A 21,785-nucleotide genomic window follows, 5' to 3' on the forward strand; every position below is an offset into this window, starting at 1 on the left:
ATAGGCACAGAGCACAGAGACAGTGAGAACAGGATAACAAATAATAAACAGATAAAATAAAACAACTCCATATATGGTGCTAGTCTCGTCAGCAGAGAGCTAGGGAAGATAAAACAATCTAAAACAATATGTCCCAGAAACAAGATGTGTTTGCTGGGAAAGTCTAAAAAGATAATTCTAAACTAATCTAACCATAGGCAGAGGGCAGACAAAAGGCATCTTTGTACATTTAAAAGAAGGTAAAGAAACATAGAATCATTTTTCCTGTAACAGATAACAACCTGTAAACTGGTATTAACAATGAAACATAGTTGGGATGACGCCCATGCCCAGAATGAATAGAATGAATGAAAGCAGATAATTCACACGAAGACATATTAAATGAAATAGAGAGATGCATAAGGTATATTAAGGTTGTGTCATTGTTCAGCCAAGGAAAGTGTGTGAAAAGGAAAATGTCTCCAGCTTGGGAAAGGGTGAAACTGCAGATCACCCGAAGCCCTTGATGGATACAAAATAAAATATCAATAAAATATTGTAATTTACTGTTGGGTCTGTGTTTCCACAAGCCCCGCTAATTCTAGAGACTTATTCATCATGAAGAAAACAAGACAGTCGATCGATCTATTATTTGCGCAAGGGAGGCCTCGTCTGTGTCTACCACGAAAATGACCCCCAGCTCTGACCTCCTCCTCGTCAGAACAAAGCCACGCCCCCTTGGTTCTAAGACAAAGCATTGTATGTATATGTGTAAGAGTGTGTGTGTGTGTGTGCGTGTGTGTGTGTGATCCTGCTGATCAAAGGGTCATATAACATAAAAGCACAGGAGGAACATCCTTGGTCATAAAGAGGGTAGTCTCCCCCACACCCTAGATGGTTCACCCTAGATAGCACAGTGAAGCCATACAAAGGGGAGGAATTTTCCCCACATCAAACAGACCTTCACAAGGGTGTTCCTGTGATAATAAACACTACCGCCCCCCTCCCAGAATCTTAAGGATCTGGGGGGGGGAGGACAGAAATAATTCCTTAAAACTATGTACAAATGGTAAACATAAAAATGACAAACATTTAACAATTCAGCTTAACATTTACCATTGCTGTTATATGTAAAAAAAAAAAAAAGATAATAACATTAATAATGACATAATATTAATATGAAGAGGCACCTTAGTCAGTTATGATGTGAGGTGGATAATTGTTAGAAGTAGTCTGCATCAAGCTTAAGGTTGCTCAAATTCAGTACAACGACATATGAGATGAAGAAAATATCTAAACTAATTAAGTGCATAGTGTCACGACCTGCGGGATCAGCATCTCTCCACTCCTAGCCCCCCTTCTCTTCTCTTTTTCCTCTCTCTCCCTCTCCCCTGTTTTGCCGGGGCGGAACTCATGGCGGGTTCACGCCCTCGGTCCACGCCTTCCCGGATCGTGCACACCTGGGCCTCATCAGACCAGCTGGTATATTAGAAGGAGGAGATCAGCTGTTCAACGCTGGATTGTTGTGAAGGCTCTTGTCAGTACACACCTAGCTCAAGTTTCCCGTGCCTCTGTCTCAGAGACTTAACGTGTTCTTTTGTTCCTAGATTCCCCGGACCCGTCCCCGTGTTTCCCCGTGTGGAGTGTGGAAGGAGTGGCAGGTCGCTAGCGGAGTGGAGAGAGGCTGTTCTGAGCGCGTGTGTGATTTCCCCATTTTCCCTGGAGCCCTGGACCCCTGCCCCTCACGTCTTGTATATAGCACTAACCTCGCACTGTCTGTACATACACTTGGTGAAGATCTGTAATAAACTATCTCTGTTTGAACGCTACCCAGGAGTCCTGCGAGTGGATCCTCTAAGCAACCCGTGACACAGAGGCATTTGACCTGCTTGAAAACCTGTCATCCTAGATGAGACTTTGCTGAGATATAGAGCACACCTATACTAACAACTAATAAGCTAAACCCTGTATGCAACAGCTAAAGCTACAAGATTAAGAAGCTGAATTAAATATGTGGACACTGCTAAGCTTTTTTTTAGAGCAGGAGCTGCATGATATTAAAGCTCACACATGCAGCTGTCTGTGAGCTCAGTTTTTTCCTCACACTTCTGATTTGTTTTTGGCAGCAGCTTTTTTCTTTTTGTGTCCTGACTCATGTGTGTAAAGCGTTCATGCCATCAGCAACTTGTTTTTGTTTGTTTGTGTTGTTGGTTTGAAAAATAAATAAATTTGTGATCATACTTGTGGATCACAGTGACACATAATGATTAGGCATATGATTTACTAATGTCTAGTTTTAGAGCTGTGAGCAATGCATCCACATTGAGATTAAAAGCCTGGTGCAGACTTTATATGAAGCTGCTATAGAAAGAATGGAACCTTGTGGGAAAAGTTCAAATAAAGAAGTTTTTTAAATCCTAACTTAAAAGTTTGAAATATGTAAGATGTGTGAATTCTTTGAAAAAAATAGAAATGATCTAAAATGCCTTAAATATCATCATCAGTGGCACACCAGTGGAGAGAGTGGACAGTTTCCGATACCTGGGTGTCCACATCACTCAGGACCTGTCATGGTCCTGCCACATCAACTCCCTGGTTAAGAAAGCCCGTCAGCGTCTCTTCTTCCTCAGAAGACTTAGAGACTTCCATCTGCCACTGAAGGTGCTCAAGAACTTCTACTCCTGCACCATCGAGAGCGTCCTGACGGCAAACATCTGCACCAAGCAGGACAGACGAGATCTGCAAAGAGAGGTGCGCTCAGCCGAACGCATCATTCAATCAGAGCTCCCTGACCTGCTGTCCATCTACACCAAGCGGTGCAAGTCCAAAGGTAGGAAGACTATGATGGACCTCTCCCATCCCAACAATGGACTCTTCTCACTGTTGAGGTCTGGGAAGCGCTTCCGCTCCTTTAAGGCCAAAACAGAGAGAATGAGGAGGAGCTTCTTCCCCCAGGCTATTCGGGCCCTGAACCAGGTGTAGGACTGGACTCTCCCAAACACGTCACTATAAGACTGGACTCTCACACACGTCACCACACATTTCCTATAATCCTATAATTCCTATAATTTATAATCTTTATAATCTTTATAATCTCTTCTGCTATTTGCACGTTCTTTACTGTAAATTCCTAAGTTAATTTGTAAATTTTGTAGTAACCTGTAAATTGTAAATATTGTAAAACTTTTCTTCTGTCATTTAATGGTCGGGCATTGTACAGCTGCAAGCCTTTCACCCCCATGTCATACTGTGTATGGTTGTGTGTGTGTGACAAATAAAATTTGAATTTGAATTTGAAATAAAAATGTAGTGTCGCATCTACAAAAAAAAAGAAGAAGAAGCATACAGTAACTTAAAACTAGCATTACAGACAAATACAGTTTTAGCATTGCCTGACTATGATAAGCCCTTCTACCTGCATGTAGCGAGTCATAGAAGCGAAACCGCTCACATCCTCATACTCAGCTCAAAGTGCAGAACTCACAGCAGTAATACGTGCATGTGAATTACACGAAGGGTAAGACATAAACATACACACAGACAGTCAGTATGTTTTTTCAGCAGTACATCACTTTGCAAAAATTTGGCAGAACAGAGGAATGATTACACTGGACACCCAGTACAAACACTATTAGAAGTAATAATATTGCCAAAACAGTTAGGGTTGTGTAAATGTGCTGCACATCAAAAAGATAAATCAGAAATAACTAAAGGCAATAACTTTGCAGATAAAGCAGCTAAGTTAGCCGCACAACAAACTGTAGACACATTAATGTCTGCATCCGCTATGCAAATACCATTTGACGTCCTTAAAGACGAACAAAGCGCAGCACCAACCACAGAACAAAAGAAATGGTTAAAGTGTGGAGCACAACTAAAAGATGATCTGTGAAGGAAAACCAATACTTCCTAAGTCCCTACACAGAACAGCAGCATTAGTGACCCATGGGGTAACCCATGTGTCATCAGGAGGGAGGCTCCAGATCATTATTACACACTTTTACACTCTAAATGTCGAAACTTCAGCAAAAGAATTTGTGAGAACATGCATGATCTGTCAAAAACACAATTCACGAGGCAGTCTGAGGACAAAAAGAGGACATTTCCCCACACCACCTCATCCATTTCACACCATTCATATGGACTTCATTGAATTAAGTGAAAGTCAAGGCTCAACATATGCTCTAGTGATTATAGACGTATTCTCAAAATGGCCAGTGAAAAAAAGCAGATGCAATCTCAGTTGCAAAATGCCTATGTAACCATTTCATTCCAACATATGGCATCCCTACTCTGATAAGATCAGATAATGGGACACATATTTTGTCAATGATGCGATCAGTAAAGTCTCTGAAGCACTAGGATTCAGCATAAGAAACCATTGTGCTTCTCACCCACAGAGTCCAGGCTTAGGCTTTGTGGGGATGAACAAAAGTATTTTACCAGCATAATATAATCTGCAGTATGATCATTGCTTTAACAATGTAACAGATAGCTTTAAGATGGCCTTAAGATGTTTATGCATACTGTTATCATATTAACTTTGTATTTCAGATGCAGTTATAATTATGTTATACACATTGCATATCTGCGCTTATTTTGAGTTGATGTTTGGTTCATTAAGGGTCTTAAGCTTCACTGGCGTGACTGTCCAGGTGATACATGCTGAGGGAAACTAGAACATAGAAGAAATTGCAATACATGCTTACAAAACACTTATATCAGGTTATTTTTATTATCATTGATAAGTTCATATTTTTGTATTAAGCTTTTAGTAGAGGTGCTTGATTAAAACATTTATTTAGTAGATGATATATACATAGTTTCAGTTCAGGTTAGTACATACATGAGAGTGGCTTCTGTCTCTCTGTCTGGTGAGAGGTCAGGAGCTAGTCGGCGAGGTGAAGTAGGGTGCAATTGTGGTTAGCACACACACACACACACACACACACACACACACACACACACACACACACACACACACACACACACACACACACACACTCAGTTAGAGAGAATCATTTATAGGTGAAAGTTTAAGCATGTTTTGCTTGGGGTTGCAAAAGGAGCAGTTTGTCGCAGAACTGCTGCTGATGTGTCTGGATGACAAGCGAGCATCCGGCAGTAACAGGATGTACCTGTTATGATGACGACGGCGGCGTTCTTTTTAAATTGTGTTAAAAGTCATTGTGGTTTTGACCTGATCTATGTATAAAATGTATCTGTGACGTTGAAGGGGCGTCATTAAATTTAAGCCCAGGTGATGTAAAATATCTGTTTATGCTTTGATTAAGTCGAAGATCAATTGCTGTCTGTGGTGATCTTCCCACGCGTGTTTTAAAATCATCGTTTGACTTCACCCGGCCGGATCAGTGTGGTTATTCTTCGATCCCCTCTTGTACCCTTCCTCAATATTGAACCCTTAACAGCTTAAAACAGAGACTCAGAAAATGCATGGAAGAGACAGGAAGACCATGGCCTGAATGCACAGGCCTAGTAAAAATGTGGATGAGATTAACACAAGGCTCTCAAAAACTTACACCATTTGAGGTTGTTCATGGGAGACCTTTTCCACTATCCTTAGACAAATCTGTCAGAGAAGCAACTCTGGCAGAATGGATGGCAAAACTATTAGAATTTGAATGTTATGTTTCTTTCCACTGTGTTCCTGTTAATGATAGACTACAGATTTACCCTAAATTACTAAAATATCAACATTTTAATGTGAGAATCAATTCTAGAACATAAATGACTGTATCGGAGGAATCAATATTTCAGTATTGATCCGCACATCACTAGTACAGGGCTCTGTGCTGGAAAGCTAGCCAGATGCACGTGTACAGAAACCGTGTGTGAAAAGTGGTCAATAAAGAGAAGCCGTAAAGCATTGTGGCGGAGGTGTGGTCCTGGGTGCGGCTGCAGGGGAGGAGTGGTGCAGTGGGCTCAACGGGGCGGTGCTGGAGATGCCGGTGAGAACAGCTGATGGCGATTTGGACTGATAATGGTTTCCCTCCCTTTTTATAGTGAGACGGAGAGGAGCGGAGAGAGAGGGAAATCAGCTGGGACCGACAGCTGTCAGACTGTGTTCAGTCATAACCTGGGAAAATTGTAAATAAATGTGGAACCTGGTGATAAAGACCTGTGTGTGTGTGTGTGTGTGTGTGTGTGTGTGTGTGTGTGTGTGTGTGTGTGTGTGTGTGTGTGTGTGTACCTGTGTATAGTGCATTTCACAAGCATGTTCATGCAAACATCGTCGGGTCTGCCGTGATATGTTTAACATGGGACTTTTGCTCCTGAACTTCTGCAGACCGGAGCTGTACGAAGTCACTTTCCTCTTTACGCAGGACTGTAAGCTGTCATCTGTGAGGTGTGAGCGGTGTTTGTTTTTATCATAGTTCAAGGTGTGGGATAGCTACTCAAATACATATGTGGAAGATCGACAATCAACAAATTAGGCATACTGGTAGACCGCTCTCATCAGAAACGCAAATAAATCTGCTCAGACATCATTAAATGTTCTGTTTTCTTCAGATATTTTTTTTCTTGCGTTTCTCCATACTTGGCCTACCTGGGGTTGAAAGTCTCGACAGGGGCGGATCTAGAAAAATCTTCTTATGGCGGCATGAGGGTGGCAAAGAAATCAAATGGAGGGGAAAAATCAAAGCCTTTTTTTTCAAAGACATACGCAGGTGGTTACATATGGTTAAAATGATTCAACTGCAGTAAGTGTGCACGTTTCTCATATCAATATAGTCCATTAGTTGATTATTGTCTGTAGCCCACATGATTAAACACTTTAGTTACATAAAACATGTGAGTTTAGATTTTATCTGCTGTATAGCCTGTATAATAAATTAATATGTAGCCCAATAAGCATAAAATCCAGAAAGCTACACAACATGGGGCGGTTCATTTACAAACACAGGTCTAACTTGAGTTTCACACAGTTTTTATTAGAAAACAGTCAAATTGTTAAATGTTTAAAGTACACAAAATGTCAGAAATCTGCACCGTCATGAACACAAATTTAAACCTAATTTTTCGTGAGTTGTTGATTAACCCTCCGAGGTCTAAATCCCACGTTGTGCACATCAACATCACACATTTGTACAAATAAAGACATGTTAAATATTAAGCTCTGGAAACAGCTTGGTTGTTTTTGTTTGGAACATGTTGTTTTGTTGCCATAGCGATGCCTCCAGGGAAAAGTTAGGGATTTAAGCATGTTTTGAACGAAAACATCAGCATATGAACACAAAACTGAAGAGACACTGCAACCGTATGAAAGCAGACCACTATTTAGTGACATTTCGACGTTTCCCTGAGGATTAACTGCTCTGTAATTTACCAAGAACTAAAGTAAGCTCAAATTTCACTTTACAAACTTAAGATCATTTACTTCAATATAAAGCCTGATTTTCCTGCCTGCCAGGACAGTATTTATGTACTTTACATTGTGCAAGACTAGACTATATTTTCCATCATAGAGAGGATGATGTGGATCTATTATTCAGGAAAACAAATGAAGACTTAACTATTTGTCAGCTGATGTAATATTTGACAAATTATACATAAATGAGAAAATGTTCTTAATCATATCTGAGTGACAGAAGCTCTTTTTAACACGATTATTTTCTTAATTTAGGAAAATAGAGAAGACTTAAGTTTTCAAATTCAAATTTTATTTGTCACACACACACAACCATACACAGTATGACATGGGGGTGAAATGCTTGTAGCTGTGCAATGCCCGACCATTTTGTTCTCCAACAAACTATTAGAATTTCTGAGAAACTGAGGCTGCGTCCACATGTACACGGCTGTTTCTGAAAGCGCAGCTTTGTCTCTGCATTTGGGCCTTTCATCCACACCTAAACAGCAGATTGAGTCACTGAAAGGTGAGATTTTTAAAAACTCCTGCCAGGGTGGAGATTTTTGAAAACGACGTTTTTGTGTTTAGGTGTGGACGAGGAAAACGGACATTTACTCAGGCAATGTCAAAAGTGTGCGCCGCTGTTGACGCTGTGGCCACGTTAGTGTTTACATGAGATCCATTTCTACAATGGCGGATGTAGACAACATACTGTGTCTGTTACTCTTAGTATCTGCAGTTTTTACACGCTTACATACACACACAGTTACTGTGCCTCCATTTAGAAACACAGAGGCATCAGACGTGGCTTCTACATTCAACACAGACGCTCTCCCAACCCAAATCCTGACGTCAGTTTGGAATAAATGTCATTTTAAAAAATGACATTTATGTATGCTGTATGCATTTTGTCCATTCCAAAGTTGTGAGTCTGTTCCAGCCAAAAAGCTGTCTTTAGTTATTAACATTTGAAACAATGAAGGCACGTGAAAGTAACACAAAATTAGCTGCTTTTCCAGAAAAAGACAAAAACTTCTCAGAAGTACGTAAGGTTTTGTGAGGTTTTCCCACCCAGGCTTCTAGACTTCTGATTGGCCAACATTTCCACACGGTTAAGATTTGGCGTGTTCTTGACAGCGTTTCAGTTTGTTTTTAGCGTTTACATGTGGAAGGAGATATTTTTTCAAAACTGCACATGTGGACTGGATTTTTTTTAAACGAAAAAGGAAAACGTGCGTTTTCAAACACAGCCGCGTACGTTCGGACGCAGCCTGAAGTCATCACAAAAAAAGCAAATTCTCTGAACATGCTGAGTTGAGGTTTACTGATCATTGTTGTTTTGTGTTCCTTGTAGTCAAAATGAGTGGAAGAGGAGATGGATCACACAATAACCGTCATGGTAAGCACATGTGCTCAGTCTTAAAAACAGATTTTCAGCAGATAGTTATGAATGCTAATTAAAAGATTAAATGATCTTGCAGGCCGACAGGTTAACCCACAAAGGTTTGAAAGTGGAGATCAGGAACCAGCTAATGAACCAGTTAATGGACCAGTTAATGGACCAGCTTTCGAGCCTATTCATGGACTCCGGGGCTTCCAGATCGATCTTTATTTTCTTCTCAATGATATGTTTTGGATGCTGAATGAGATAATAGATGTATTAGTGGAACAATATGTTAATTACCGTCACAATGCCAATGACAATAATGCCAACATTCAAAATATGAATGTGAGGGACAATAATGCCAATGCTGACAACAATGAACAGCACGAGGATCATAATGCTGTTGTTGTTGGTGGCATTGAAAATGAGGATTCTGATGAGGCATTTGAAGACTGTGAGGATGTTCACCAGTACATCCCAGAAGAGGATCCTCAGCCAGGTGTATCCAGGAGGAGGTCTAGAGAGATGGATGAAGCAGATGTGGAACCAAACAAAAGAATCAGATGGAGCGAGGAGTTTTCTGATGACGACTCTGACTTCTTCTCTGCTTGTGACACTGATAGCGAGGGCTGTCCTCAGCAGGTAACAGAAGAAGAACCGCAGCCTGGTGGATCCACGAAAAGGTCCAGAGAGGAAGATGTAGACGAAGAAGAGCATAATAGCAAAAAATCCAGGCTTGCAAACTCTGATTTGGGGACCAGCTCAGCTGTGTACGACCACTCTGAGAGCAGCAGTGATGAACTTTTTGAAGATGCGCACGAAGAGCTTGACAACCATGAAGCTGGAGGCTCGAGGAAGCGTTCCCGAGAGGACTTTGAGGAAGAAGAGGAATACTTGCCTGTTTGCCAACTTTGGAGGTGTTCAAATGAGTCCAGCAGCAGCAGTGATGAAGACTAACACTATTTCGACGGGTTTCTTCAGTATCCTTTTAGTAGGCTATGGCCTACTCAGGTGACCCTGAATCCTCCATGCTGCAATAAGCTGGGCATACACTGTGCGATTTCTTTCAGTCGCGTTATTCAGCTCCTGCTCAAACTGTACGCTTGACTCGCAGGGGTGAGAAGTTTGTGCCTCCATCGCTTGTGTCCAGATCACACACCGCACCGCCGTTCGACTCCATCTTTTCGCTCTCATTTCTGCGTTTGCGCGTGGGCAGTGTGAGACGCTGCGGTGACACCCTCAGGACGACCCACAGGATTTCAAACAGGTTTGGTTTTCTTGCGAGCAAACGATTGATGATCGGGAGCTGGTCGTGAGGTTTTAATTGCTTCTCATTACCCCGTTACCCTCGTTATGTAGACGATGCACGACACACGATTAAGGCCAAACTCGGGACGACTCCCAAAACGGTCGCACGACTGAAAAATCGGCTCAAAATGGGCCAAAAAGAGCACAGTGCATGCCCAGCCTAATGCTGCCGCGAGATTCCCATGATGCACTGGGTGTTTCTTCCTCACCCACTATGTTTAACAGACCTCTCTGTACTGAATTGTACTTGTTATTAACCTCTGGCTCTCTTCCACAGCATGTCTTTATCCTGTTTTCCTTGCCCCTCCCCAACCGGTCGCAGCAGATGGCCGCCCCTCCCTGAGCCTGGTTCTGCCGGAGGTTTCTTCCTGTTAAAAGGGAGTTTTTCCTTCCCACTGTCGCCAAAGTGCTTGCTCATAGGGGGTCATATGATTGTTGGGGCTTTCCCTCCCCTGTCTCTATCCTTCTTTCTATCTACCCCCCCCATCTGTCCTCTTAATCTCTTCTTTACAACCCCTCCCCCCCATTTTCATTTCCTCCATCATCTCTCTACCCTGTGTTCACTTTTGAGAACACAGGGTAGAGAGATGATAATAAAATGATAACAATAAACAAAATTGGCTACATTTTACATGTGTCGGATCAATGTCTTCATTTAAGTCTGTCTTTGTGTATAATATGCATACTTTACAGACATTGTTTGACTTGTTATCATTCAAGACCTGATGGAGAGGTTGGAGCTGTGCATGTTTAATGCTACGTTTCGATCAAGAAATGAACTTGTAGCATAAATGTCTACTCATCTGTGATTGTATTAATCATTTCAGCTTCATAAATCAAACTGACTCAATCACCAAAACCAAAACGGGGCTCACACAGTAGTGTGTCCTTGACACAGCTGGGTCAGATAACTCTAGTGAGAACGCGTTTGTGTACCATCACAGACTAACACATGTACATTATCTCATCAGCAGAGGCTTCTATAATCTTACATTTCATGGCATTTGCATTCTACAAGCTTATTTATTGAGAAGTCTCAATAACAGCATGTTTGTGCAGGTGCTGCTTTGTTGCACAGACACTAACTCACACCAATATTCCCCCTTTTCACAAAATAAGCATTCTGCTTCTCTTATCCTAAAGCGTCTTTAATCTTCCGTCAAATGCCATTGAGTATTACTTGATTCCACAAATTTAAACAACACTCTAATACCAAGTACGCCTGTAAAGATTCCCTAAAATGTTGGAAGTGTTTAGACATAAAATTCACGGAGGTTAAGGTAAGCTGAGAGAGAACAAGGGGTTTGGGGAAAACAACAATACTGAGGCCAGAAATGCAAAAGCATGTCTTTTTCTGGATTCATGTTCAAGGTGGGTATCGGTTTTCACAGGGTCTTCAAAACCCACAACAAACACACCTGTCGAGTTTCCAAGTGACAACAAAGAGCCATTTCAAATCTCAAAGCGGCTAAAAACCGCACACACCCACATTCCAGCTGACAAGCGGAGGATCGTTTTTTTCAGCTGGATTTTCGACCTGCCTTTCTGCCATTTCCACCCTTAAACGTAACTCCTCAGGTCATGACAGATAAGCAATCACATTCAAACGTCCTGGGAATATTACAAAACATGTATCTCATTGCCTCCTCTCTGTGTTGACCCATCTTGTGTTCATTCGCATTTGTGCTCCTCAGAAGAAGAAAACAAAACAAACAAAGTTTTTAGAGCCAGCCTCCACATACCTCTATTAATGATCCTTCTCATATTTTTGGACCTCAACTGGATCTTTGAAAACCTCCCAGTGAAGTCACTGGGATCCAACTTATCCACTAACAGACAGCCGATACGGTCCAGAACGATCCCATCCTGGCCTTCACTCTGGTTCACCCCCTGGTCCTGATTTTGGTTCAGACAGTGGCCACTGGAACGATCTGAAGCACTGCTTTCAGCCCCAAGGCTGGTGGTGCTTTTGACATCTTCTAGAGACATGTCTCACTATTTGCTCATTAGCCAGTCTCCACAGGAGCTCACCGACACCTCGTAGGATATTGTCAAAATGTGGCCCTCCTCAGAAAAGGAAAGACAACCTTACATTGTTCCACAGAAGCCTCAAAAGAAAAGAATCCTTGTTCCAGACAGGTAAAACTTGAAAAGAGGAAGGAAAAATATTTAAAAAGGACATTTTCATTTTCTTCATCACCTTTTTCCCCACATCTTGGTATCCAGTTTCCTTTCAGGGTTTATTCTCTTTATGTTGTGTTCATCCCGAGACACTGAGCTCATCGCTTTGTTGTTACACAGATCTCCTGAGAGTTCAGGTCTTCCTCTCAAAGCTCTTCCTCACAGTTGTTTAAGTTTTTTTTTAGTTTCTTATTTTATTTGAAAGCAGATTTCAGTTTTCTGTAAGACCTTTCCTTCTCTTTGCGTGCCACGCTTCAACTCTCACATGCTCTCGGAGCGTTTCTGTCTATTTCAGCCCTCTGAGGCACAGCTGTGTTTCTTCACTCTCACGTGGTGAAAAATAAGGGAGGGGGCCAATTCCAAGGACGCAGCTTGATTGGGTGGTTTGTTAAATCTGAGTGGTTCTTTTAGCCCCTCCACTCCTTTGCATTTTCTTCTTCTCTTTTTCCTCTCTAAGGCTACGTTCACTCTGCAGGTCTTGATGCTCAATTCCGATTTTTTGATCAAATCCTATTTTTTTGTCTGCTCGTTCACACTACAAATAAAATGAGACAGCAAACGCGCTCTAGTGTGAACCAAAGCGGCCGCATGCGCAAAAGAAGACGTCACACACAACGCGCTCTGTTTAGACCCAGAGCAAACAATACAGGGAGTGCAGAATTATTAGGCAAATGAGTATTTTGTCCACATCATCCTCTTCATGCATGTTGTCTTACTCCAAGCTGTATAGGCTCGAAAGCCTACTACCAATTAAGCATATTAGGTGATGTGCATCTCTGTAATGAGAAGGGGTGTGGTCTAATGACATCAACACCCTATATCAGGTGTGCATAATTATTAGGCAACTTCCTTTCCTTTGGCAAAATGGGTCAAAAGAAGGACTTGACAGCTCAGAAAAGTCAAAAATAGTGAGATATCTTGCAGAGGGATGCAGCAGTCTCAAAATTGCAAAGCTTCTGAAGCGTGATCATCGAACAATCAAGCGTTTCATTCAAAATAGTCAACAGGGTCGCAAGAAGCGTGTGGAAAAACCAAGGCGCAAAATAACTGCCCATGAACTGAGAAAAGTCAAGCGTGCAGCTGCCAAGATGCCACTCGCCACCAGTTTGGCCATATTTCAGAGCTGCAACATCACTGGAGTGCCCAAAAGCACAAGGTGTGCAATACTCAGAGACATGGCCAAGGTAAGAAAGGCTGAAAGACGACCACCACTGAACAAGACACACAAGCTGAAACGTCAAGACTGGGCCAAGAAATGTCTCAAGACTGGTTTTTCTAAGGTTTTATGGACTGATGAAATGAGAGTGAGTCTTGATGGGCCAGATGGATGGGCCCGTGGCTGGATTGGTAAAGGGCAGAGAGCTCCAGTCCCACTCAGACGCCAGCAAGGTGGAGGTGGAGTACTGGTTTGGGCTGGTATCATCAAAGATGAGCTTGTGGGGCCTTTTCGGGTTGAGGATGGAGTCAAGCTCAACTCCCAGTCCTACTGCCAGTTCCTGGAAGACACCTTCTTCAAGCAGTGGTACAGGAAGAAGTCTGCATCCTTCAAGAAAAACATGATTTTCATGCAGGACAATGCTCCATCACACGCGTCCAAGTACTCCACAGCGTGGCTGGCAAGAAAGGGTATAAAAGAAGAAAAACTAATGACATGGCCTCCTTGTTCACCTGATCTGAACCCCATTGAGAACCTGTGGTCCATCATCAAATGTGAGATTTACAAGGAGGGAAAACAGTACACCTCTCTGAACAGTGTCTGGGAGGCTGTGGTTGCTGCTGCACGCAATGTTGATGGTGAACAGATCAAAACACTGACAGGATCCATGGATGGCAGGCTTTTGAGTGTCCTTGCAAAGAAAGGTGGCTATATTGGTCGCTGATTTGTTTTTGTTTTTGAATGTCAGAAATGTATATTTGTGAATGTGGAGATGTTATATTGGTTTCACTGGTAAAAATAAATAATTGAAATGGGTATATATTTGTTTTTTGTTAAGTTGCCTAATAATTATGCACAGTAATAGTCACCTGCACACACAGATATCCCCCTAAAATAGCTCAAACTAAAAACAAACTAAAAACTACTTCCACAAACATTCAGCTTTGATATTAATGAGTTTTTTGGGTTCATTGAGAACATGGTTGTTGTTCAATAATAACATTATTCCTCAAAAATACAACTTGCCTAATAATTCTGCACTCCCTGTATTGTTTGACTGATGGCCCTTAATATAAAGACTTCGGACTTTACGTTTCCCAATTTTTGCTTTAAGTTATTTTGTTAATTACATAATAATGTAACTAACCTAATAATGATCCTTATTGCTGTTTTAGAGAGGAGCAGTGCTTCAAAGGATAGCTGCAGATTTCTGTCAGAATCTGCAGATTATACAGTACAAATAAAATGTTCACGTTTCTCCAATGTTGTCTTCCCAGCAGTTTCACCGGATGGTCAGGAAGCGTTCGCGATGTCTTCTCGGGCACTTCACTGGCGCTGATAGTTGGCGTCTGTCTTGTGTCGGTGACGTAAAAGATGGATTTAATGCGACTTGACCATCAAACAGCAGTCGCTTTCTGAAACATCAGATATGTATCGGATTCAGCACCACATACGAAAGTGACCCAGATCGGATTTGTGCCGTTCACACTGTCACACCATGATCGGATATGGGTCGCAGAGGGTCAAAAAAATCGGATTTGATGCACTTTCGCCTGCAGTGTGAACGCAGCCTAACTGCCATTCCTTAACTGTGATTCCTCCCCTGAGCATCCCTCTGTTTTTATCCAGTTTTATGTAGACTGCACAGCTTTTCAACCTTAGTTATCACAACACTGCCAACAAAGAAAGAAATGTGTCACTGCAAGTCAGAGGTGAAAGTTGAGCTGAGAAGACAAAGCGGTGCCATCCAGTCTCACGTTCAACATTCAGTCTGGATTGTAGAAACTACTTCCTCCCACATAGTGTGAGTCGGAGACTGTGCCACAATCAATTGTTTTTTGTGGGGTCTTTTATTATCATAGAATTAATTATTAATCTGAGAACGATGGTTATTTTAAACCCTATTTTTTCACATTTTCCTGCTGTGTACCTCTTACTTTAACCTCAGCAGCCCAAAGCAACCCCTTGTATTTCTTGTCTTATCAAATTGCACCATGTGGGACCTCTGTGACAGGGGACTTTTATCTAAAAGTTACATGTAAGAATCCTACATTCCAATTTACTTTATGAACAGTACAAAAGGATTAGCAATGAATTAAAAGTAAGTCACTAAATGTTAGAATTGGCTGGTTGGTGTGTGCTGAACAGGGCTGATACTTTATACATGCATGGCTTCATAAGACTGGTTGAAACAGGCAAAGTAACTGACATGTATGTTTACATTTACTGCATGTTTTACTTCTCAGAGTGAAAATGAAACGTTCACTTTTAGCAACTGCATTTTGCGCATGCTTTCAAAACTACTTAGATTTTTGTTTTGTAATGTAAAAGTATGAACACCACACTGTACACTGCATACAAGGTTGTATGCAAAAGAACTGCATTCCATACATGCGTGTAATTATTTTTAGTAAGTGCTGGGGAAGTATCAAAGGCTTGATTGTCAGACTAATAATTCATTTTTGTTGACTTAAAGTAAAACATCAAAGTGATTAAATTGATTAAAACAGCCTGTATAAGTGAAAAGATGTGTCACGAGTTTAAAATTGATCAGGTTTAAAAGTTGTACCAATGCACCACTGCAATGACCATATTATGTCTGCCAGACCCCCACGACCCCCACCTCCTTATTGTGATATTTTGCCTCAGGCTTTCTGCAGGTCTTTGGAAATACGTTTTTAACTCATTTTCAGTGCGGTCCTTGTCTCTGACCATGTCTTTTAATTGTTAAGCCCCTTCACACAAAACTAAGAACCATTCAAACATAAGGCACCTAACTCAAGGGATGAACTGGTGTTATGTCTACACATAAGACAACTTGCTAAAAAGAACTATACATAGTATCTGTTGGGGGAAAACTCTGTAAAAGACCCAGGAGAAATAAAGACACAATGAGACAAAGTTACTTTCTTTATCAAACGTGTACACGGGTGAGCTGCTAAGAACAACTCACACCATGCACAGTGGCTTGGTAATTTTTATAGGCACAGAGCACAGAGACAGTGAGAACAGGATAACAAATAATAAACAGATAAAATAAAACAACTCCATATATGGTGCTAGTCTCGTCAGCAGAGAGCTAGGGAAGATAAAACAATCTAAAACAATATGTCCCAGAAACAAGATGTGTTTGCTGGGAAAGTCTAAAAAGATCATTCTAAACTAATCTAACCATAGGCAGAGGGCAGACAAAAGGCATCTTTGTACATTTAAAAGAAGGTAAAGAAACATAGAATCATTTTTCCTGTAACATTCCCTCCTGTTTTAACTTATTTTAAATGTATACAACAATTGTCTGTGAAGGTTATTTATTAAGTATCTTAAGCAATTTTTTAATTTTCAAAATGTCAGCATAGCAGAAATGGAAGTCATCTGGTCTAAAGAATAAAACAAAAGAAAATAATAAAAAGAAAAACATAGTAAATGAAAATCATAGTAAATGAAATAACAAGTGGAATAAACAAGAAAAAATAATAAAACTAAAACTACAAAAAATAAAAGGATGAAAACTAAAATGAAAACTTTGTATTTAAAAATGATGAAAACTTCATATGTAAAATGAAAACTTCAAAAAAAATACAAGGATGAAAACCTTATACTTAAAATGATGCAAACCTTAAATTGAAAACTTTATATGTAAAATAATGAAAACTTCATATTTAAAATGAAAACTTCAAAAAATAAAGGATGAGAACTTCAAAAAATAAAAGGGTGAAAACCTTATATTGTACCTGCATAAACTACTAATGTGTTAATCAGTGCATGATCACTTGAAAAAGGCAGAAGTCATTTTTAATCACCACGTCATTCATTAGCAGTTATTACAAGTTCTCCTCTAACAGAATTGCAACGGGATGCTGTTCTTCTTTAGGCACGGCAACATAAGCAGTCATTGTAGTTGTTATCATCTTTGAAATCATTACTCTTAGACATGGCGGTGTAGCTGCTCCAGATGTGTGGTCAGTGACATATTTTTGCAGAATGGACAAATTCTGCAAAGTTTCATAAATGTCTCCTCCAGTTTCGTATCCATCAGGGATAAAAGTGCAACATGTTTCCCCGATCAGCTTGCAAACTCCTCCTTGTGATGCTGTTAGCAGGTCTAGTGTCAGTCTGTTCTGCAGCACCATCGTTCTGATGGCCTGCTGTTCTCCTGCTAAGGCGGTTCCCAGGGTCTTAGTCAAGTTGATGTGTCGTAGCAGAGCATATTGGTTGATTTCCACATGATCCCGCACCTCGGCAACTCCAATGCCGGGGATCAAGCTCTGTAAGAATTTCACTCCTCCTCAGATGCGAAACTCTGGTTCCTTTACTGCTTGGTGCCGTCCGTGCACATCCTGTCTGGTAATGAGTCTTTGTTTGTAGTGGCATTCGGTAGCTGTAGTTGGAGCGACAGTTGAGGCTCATCAGTGTCGCGTTACTGGCACAGGTTTCGTTGAGTGAACAGTCCATACACTTCCTCTCGTTCCTCGGTGGGCAGAAAGTGTATATGTATTTGCATAGCAGTCAGTTTTATTATTCAAGTAAGCTGTAGTGTTCATAAACTGCCACCAGAAATTAGTGGCATAGCCATGGGGAAACTTGGTGTACTTTCCTTTGTCATACAGTGTCTGCCTTTTCTCCATATAACGTGACTTGTTGTCCCTCACGGAAGCAAAGGTGAGGAGCCCGGCCATGGTCAGGGCCGCTGCAGTTGTTAAGAGCCACCACCTCATGACGACGGAACACACCCTCCTGTCGCGAGTAGACCCCCCGGCCAGGAAAGCTGACCCCTCCACCGGGCGAGATCACAACAAGTGGGCAAGCCTGCCGTCAGCTGTGTTTAGATGGCTTCACTTACTCGCCTGCAGTGACTCTGATGGATGCAAGATGGTCGTTCCGCTATTTTGCAAGCTCCAGTTTTTCCTTTGGAGCACTTTGATCAGAACCCAGTCACCGGGCTGTGATCTGCAAGACACTTGATAGACATCATTACGTTCTTCGTCATTTACAATCATCTCTTTATTTTCCTACAACTTAGACATACATTTTGCTACTGAAATTGTATCTGCCTTTTTCACTGGGTAGATTTCTGGCCACTTTGAGAATACATCTATAACCACTAGGGTGTATTTTTACCCTTGGCATTCATTTAGCTCAATAAAGTCCATATGGATTGTGTGGTCTCAGGTTTCCCTGAGCATTACATTTTTGACACGTCATGCATGTTCTGACAAATTGTTTTGCTGAGGTTTCAAAATTTACAGTGTAGAATTTACAGTGTAGAAATGAGAGTATTGTGTAGAATTTACAGTGTAGAAATGAGAGTATTGTGTAGAATTTACAGTGTAGAAATGAGAGTATTGTGTAGAATTTACAGTGTAGAAATGAGAGTATTGTGTAGAATTTACAGTGTAGAAATGAGAGTTGACAATACTGGTCAGTCCCCCCGTTGACAAATGCGTACAGCCATGAGTCACTAATGCCGCCATTTTGTGGAGGAATTTTGGCAACACTAGCTTGCCATAACACATCATTAAGTCGTTTGTCAGAACTGCACCGTGTTTTAGCCATTTTGCCTGCTCTGCTGTGCTTGCTGCTTTTTGTTCATTTTTCAACACATCCAGTGGAATCTGATGTGTGTTTACTGCCATCAATGTGATGTTTGCCTGTTGTGCCGCCTATTTTGCTGCTCTGTCAGCAAAATTGTTGCCTGTAGTAATGAAAGAGTCAGTAGGCGTTGTAAGAGGTTGGCATGCTGGTTTGCCAGTTGGTGTAATCATTCCTCTGGTTTTCCAGATTTTTTGCAAAATGATGCACAGCAGAGAAAACATACTGGCTGTCTATATAAATGGTTATTTGTTTATCTTTGTGTATTTCACATGCGCAACAATCTCGTGTGAAGTGACCTTCCTCTCCACGGTTCTAGCAGGCGTTGTCTCTATGTTATCTGCTGTTTCTGCGTGGCTGTCTGCGGCCTTGGTGTTTGTGACTTTGCTCGCCTCTCTGTTCCTGATAGCCACCTGCGAATTAGTGTTTTAGTCTGTTGTCAACAGTCAGCCTTATTTTTAAGTTACAGAATGCTTCTCCCTTTTTTTGTTTTTTGTTTTTTTGTTTGGGAGAATAGATGCAACTCTACATTTTCACTTAAGGCAGTTTTAGATAATTTCTAGTTCTTCAAACAATGCATGGATCTCACACATTTCAAACTTTCAAGTTAGGGTTGTTTCCCATTTATACAAATATATATATTTAACTTTGCATTGCTCACAGCTCATAGCTCACAGCTCTAAACCTAGGCATTTTTCAATCATATGCCTAATCACTATGTGTCATTGTGATTCTCAAGTATTGTCACAAGTTCGTTTAAATTCATTTCCAAAACCAACAAAATAATCAAACAAAACCAAAAAACATAAACGTGTCAGGACACAAAAGAAAAAAAGAAAAATGCTGCCACCCGAACAAGGCAGAAGTCTGCATATGTTGGCTTGTAATAGCATGCAGCTTGTAACATGGTAGACTAATGTGCCTGTGTTAATTCAGCTCCATATTATTGTGTGAAGTTGCACTGGGTTGGGAGTGGTTTTGTGTGTGTCACATTTTTGGTGAGCCAATGGCTGGAATGGGGTTGGACTAATTAGAGGCAGGTGTACTTGATTGCACTGATACACCGGTCTTCTTATAGCCCACACTACAAACACTGCTGTTTTGTTTTGTCTCTCTGTGCAGGTATGTAATGTGATGAAATCAGATATGTTTGGGATGGATGGGTTTTGCCCTATGAATTTTATATTAGGTGTGTCGTTTTGTCTCTCTGTGCAGGCCAGGGCCTATTATATGCCACAGCCTAAAGGCTGCAGGGTTGCAGAGGCTTGAGTGACCACTGACTATATGCTTGCAGGGTGGTGGGTCTCCAAGGACAACTTCTAACCCTGTTAAAGGCAACATGTGGAGTGCAACTTGGCTGTGTGGCATAGCTGGCTCTGGCCTTGGGACTGTGTGTTTTTATACAATTCATAAGTGGGACACTGGACTGTTTTATCTTTTATCTCCTGATATATTTTTTGTCAATAAATTATCTTTTAGAATTTTATTGACTGACATCTTTTTGCCCACGACTGAGACGGTTGGTCAGACCTAGAGTCTTTCTTTGGGTGTGTTACAGCAGCTTCTGCTCTAAAAGAAACAAATAAATAAAAAGAAAAGAAAATGTGTAACATGCTCATCAGCTTAGCAGTGTCTACATATTTAATTCAGCTTCTCAATCCTGTAGTTGTAGCTGTTGTCTACAGGGTTTTGCTTATTGGTTGTTATTATAGGTGTGCTCTATATCTCAGCAATGTGTCATTCTAGGATGATAGGTTTCAAGCTGGTCAAGTGCCTCTATGCACTTCATTAGTTTAGTTATTCTCTGTATTGTCTTCATCTCACATGTCATTACACTGAGTTTCAGCAAACCTTAAGCTTGATGCAGACTACTGCTTAACAATTATCCACCTCACATCATAACCGATTAAGGTGCCTCTTCATATTAATATTATGTCATTGTTAATATTATACCCTTTGTCTTATATAACAGCAATAGCATAATATTTTATCAGTGTGTACCACTATACTACTCCTGAGCCAATTTGTTAGTTAGGATCATCTTATTCAGCAAACAGATAATTTAGAATTCATCCAATCTGCGGTCACATTTGTTCTCTCTGTTGCATGGCGGACCAGGCAGTTCTATTATATTATTTAGATTTTATTTTGTATCCATCAAGGGCTTCAGATGACCTGCAGAATCATCCTTTTCCCAAGGTGGAGACAGTTACCTTTTCACACACTGTCCTTGGCTGAACAATGACACAGCCTTAATATACCTTATTTATTTTATTAAAATATTTTCGTGTGAATTATTTGCTTTATATTCATTTTATACATGCTGGGCATGGTCATCATGCCAACTGTGTTTCATTGTTAATATCACTTTACAGGTTGTTATCCTTGCTATTATTAATTTCAAATACTCTAAAGATAATTTCTACTGTAACTTTCCCTTTGTTCATCTTTATTTCGTACTTTTTATATTTATATCTACTCAGTGGGGTCTGTTTTCAACCCTTTTAAACTACTACAAAACTACTGTGATCTCTAGTTTTCACTTAATAAGGGATTATTAAGTTCTTCCTGATATGGGTGGTGCTGCAGATGCGGCTGCAGGAGTGAGTGATGGTTTACTAAAAGGATTGTGGGAACTGCACAGTGTCTCGTCTTCTGGTTTTACTAAACTGGCAGTTGAGTTCTGTTCTTCTGACTGTTTATATTTTGTTTTCTTAAATCTCTCAGTTTACAGACACTGTTTTTGTCCGGCGTCTGGACTTTTCTTTTCTCACCACTGCTCGTCAGCAGGAGTGAGTTTTAATTTCGCTTGCTTG

At 40.8% G+C, this 21,785-nt stretch overlaps 1 protein-coding gene across 1 annotated transcript; it reads left to right on the forward strand.

Annotated features, from left to right (window-relative positions):
- Positions 1-7,186: 7,186 nt before the first annotated feature.
- On the forward strand, positions 7,187-10,674 carry LOC147313702 (uncharacterized). The gene is made up of 3 exons (XM_086263454.1): positions 7,187-7,338; positions 8,706-8,750; positions 8,833-10,674. Exons 2-3 carry the CDS (start codon positions 8,711-8,713, stop codon positions 9,690-9,692), a joined length of 900 nt encoding a protein of 299 aa, XP_086119580.1. The 5' UTR covers positions 7,187-7,338; positions 8,706-8,710; the 3' UTR covers positions 9,693-10,674.
- Positions 10,675-21,785: the final 11,111 nt, after the last annotated feature.

This window comes from Aulonocara sp. 'chitande type north' Nkhata Bay, linkage group LG15, assembly GCF_057382095.1.
Source record: "Aulonocara sp. 'chitande type north' Nkhata Bay isolate Kocher_YH1m ecotype deep benthic linkage group LG15, A_spYH_male_GT1.1, whole genome shotgun sequence".
NCBI lineage: Eukaryota > Metazoa > Chordata > Actinopteri > Cichliformes > Cichlidae > Aulonocara > Aulonocara sp. 'chitande type north' Nkhata Bay.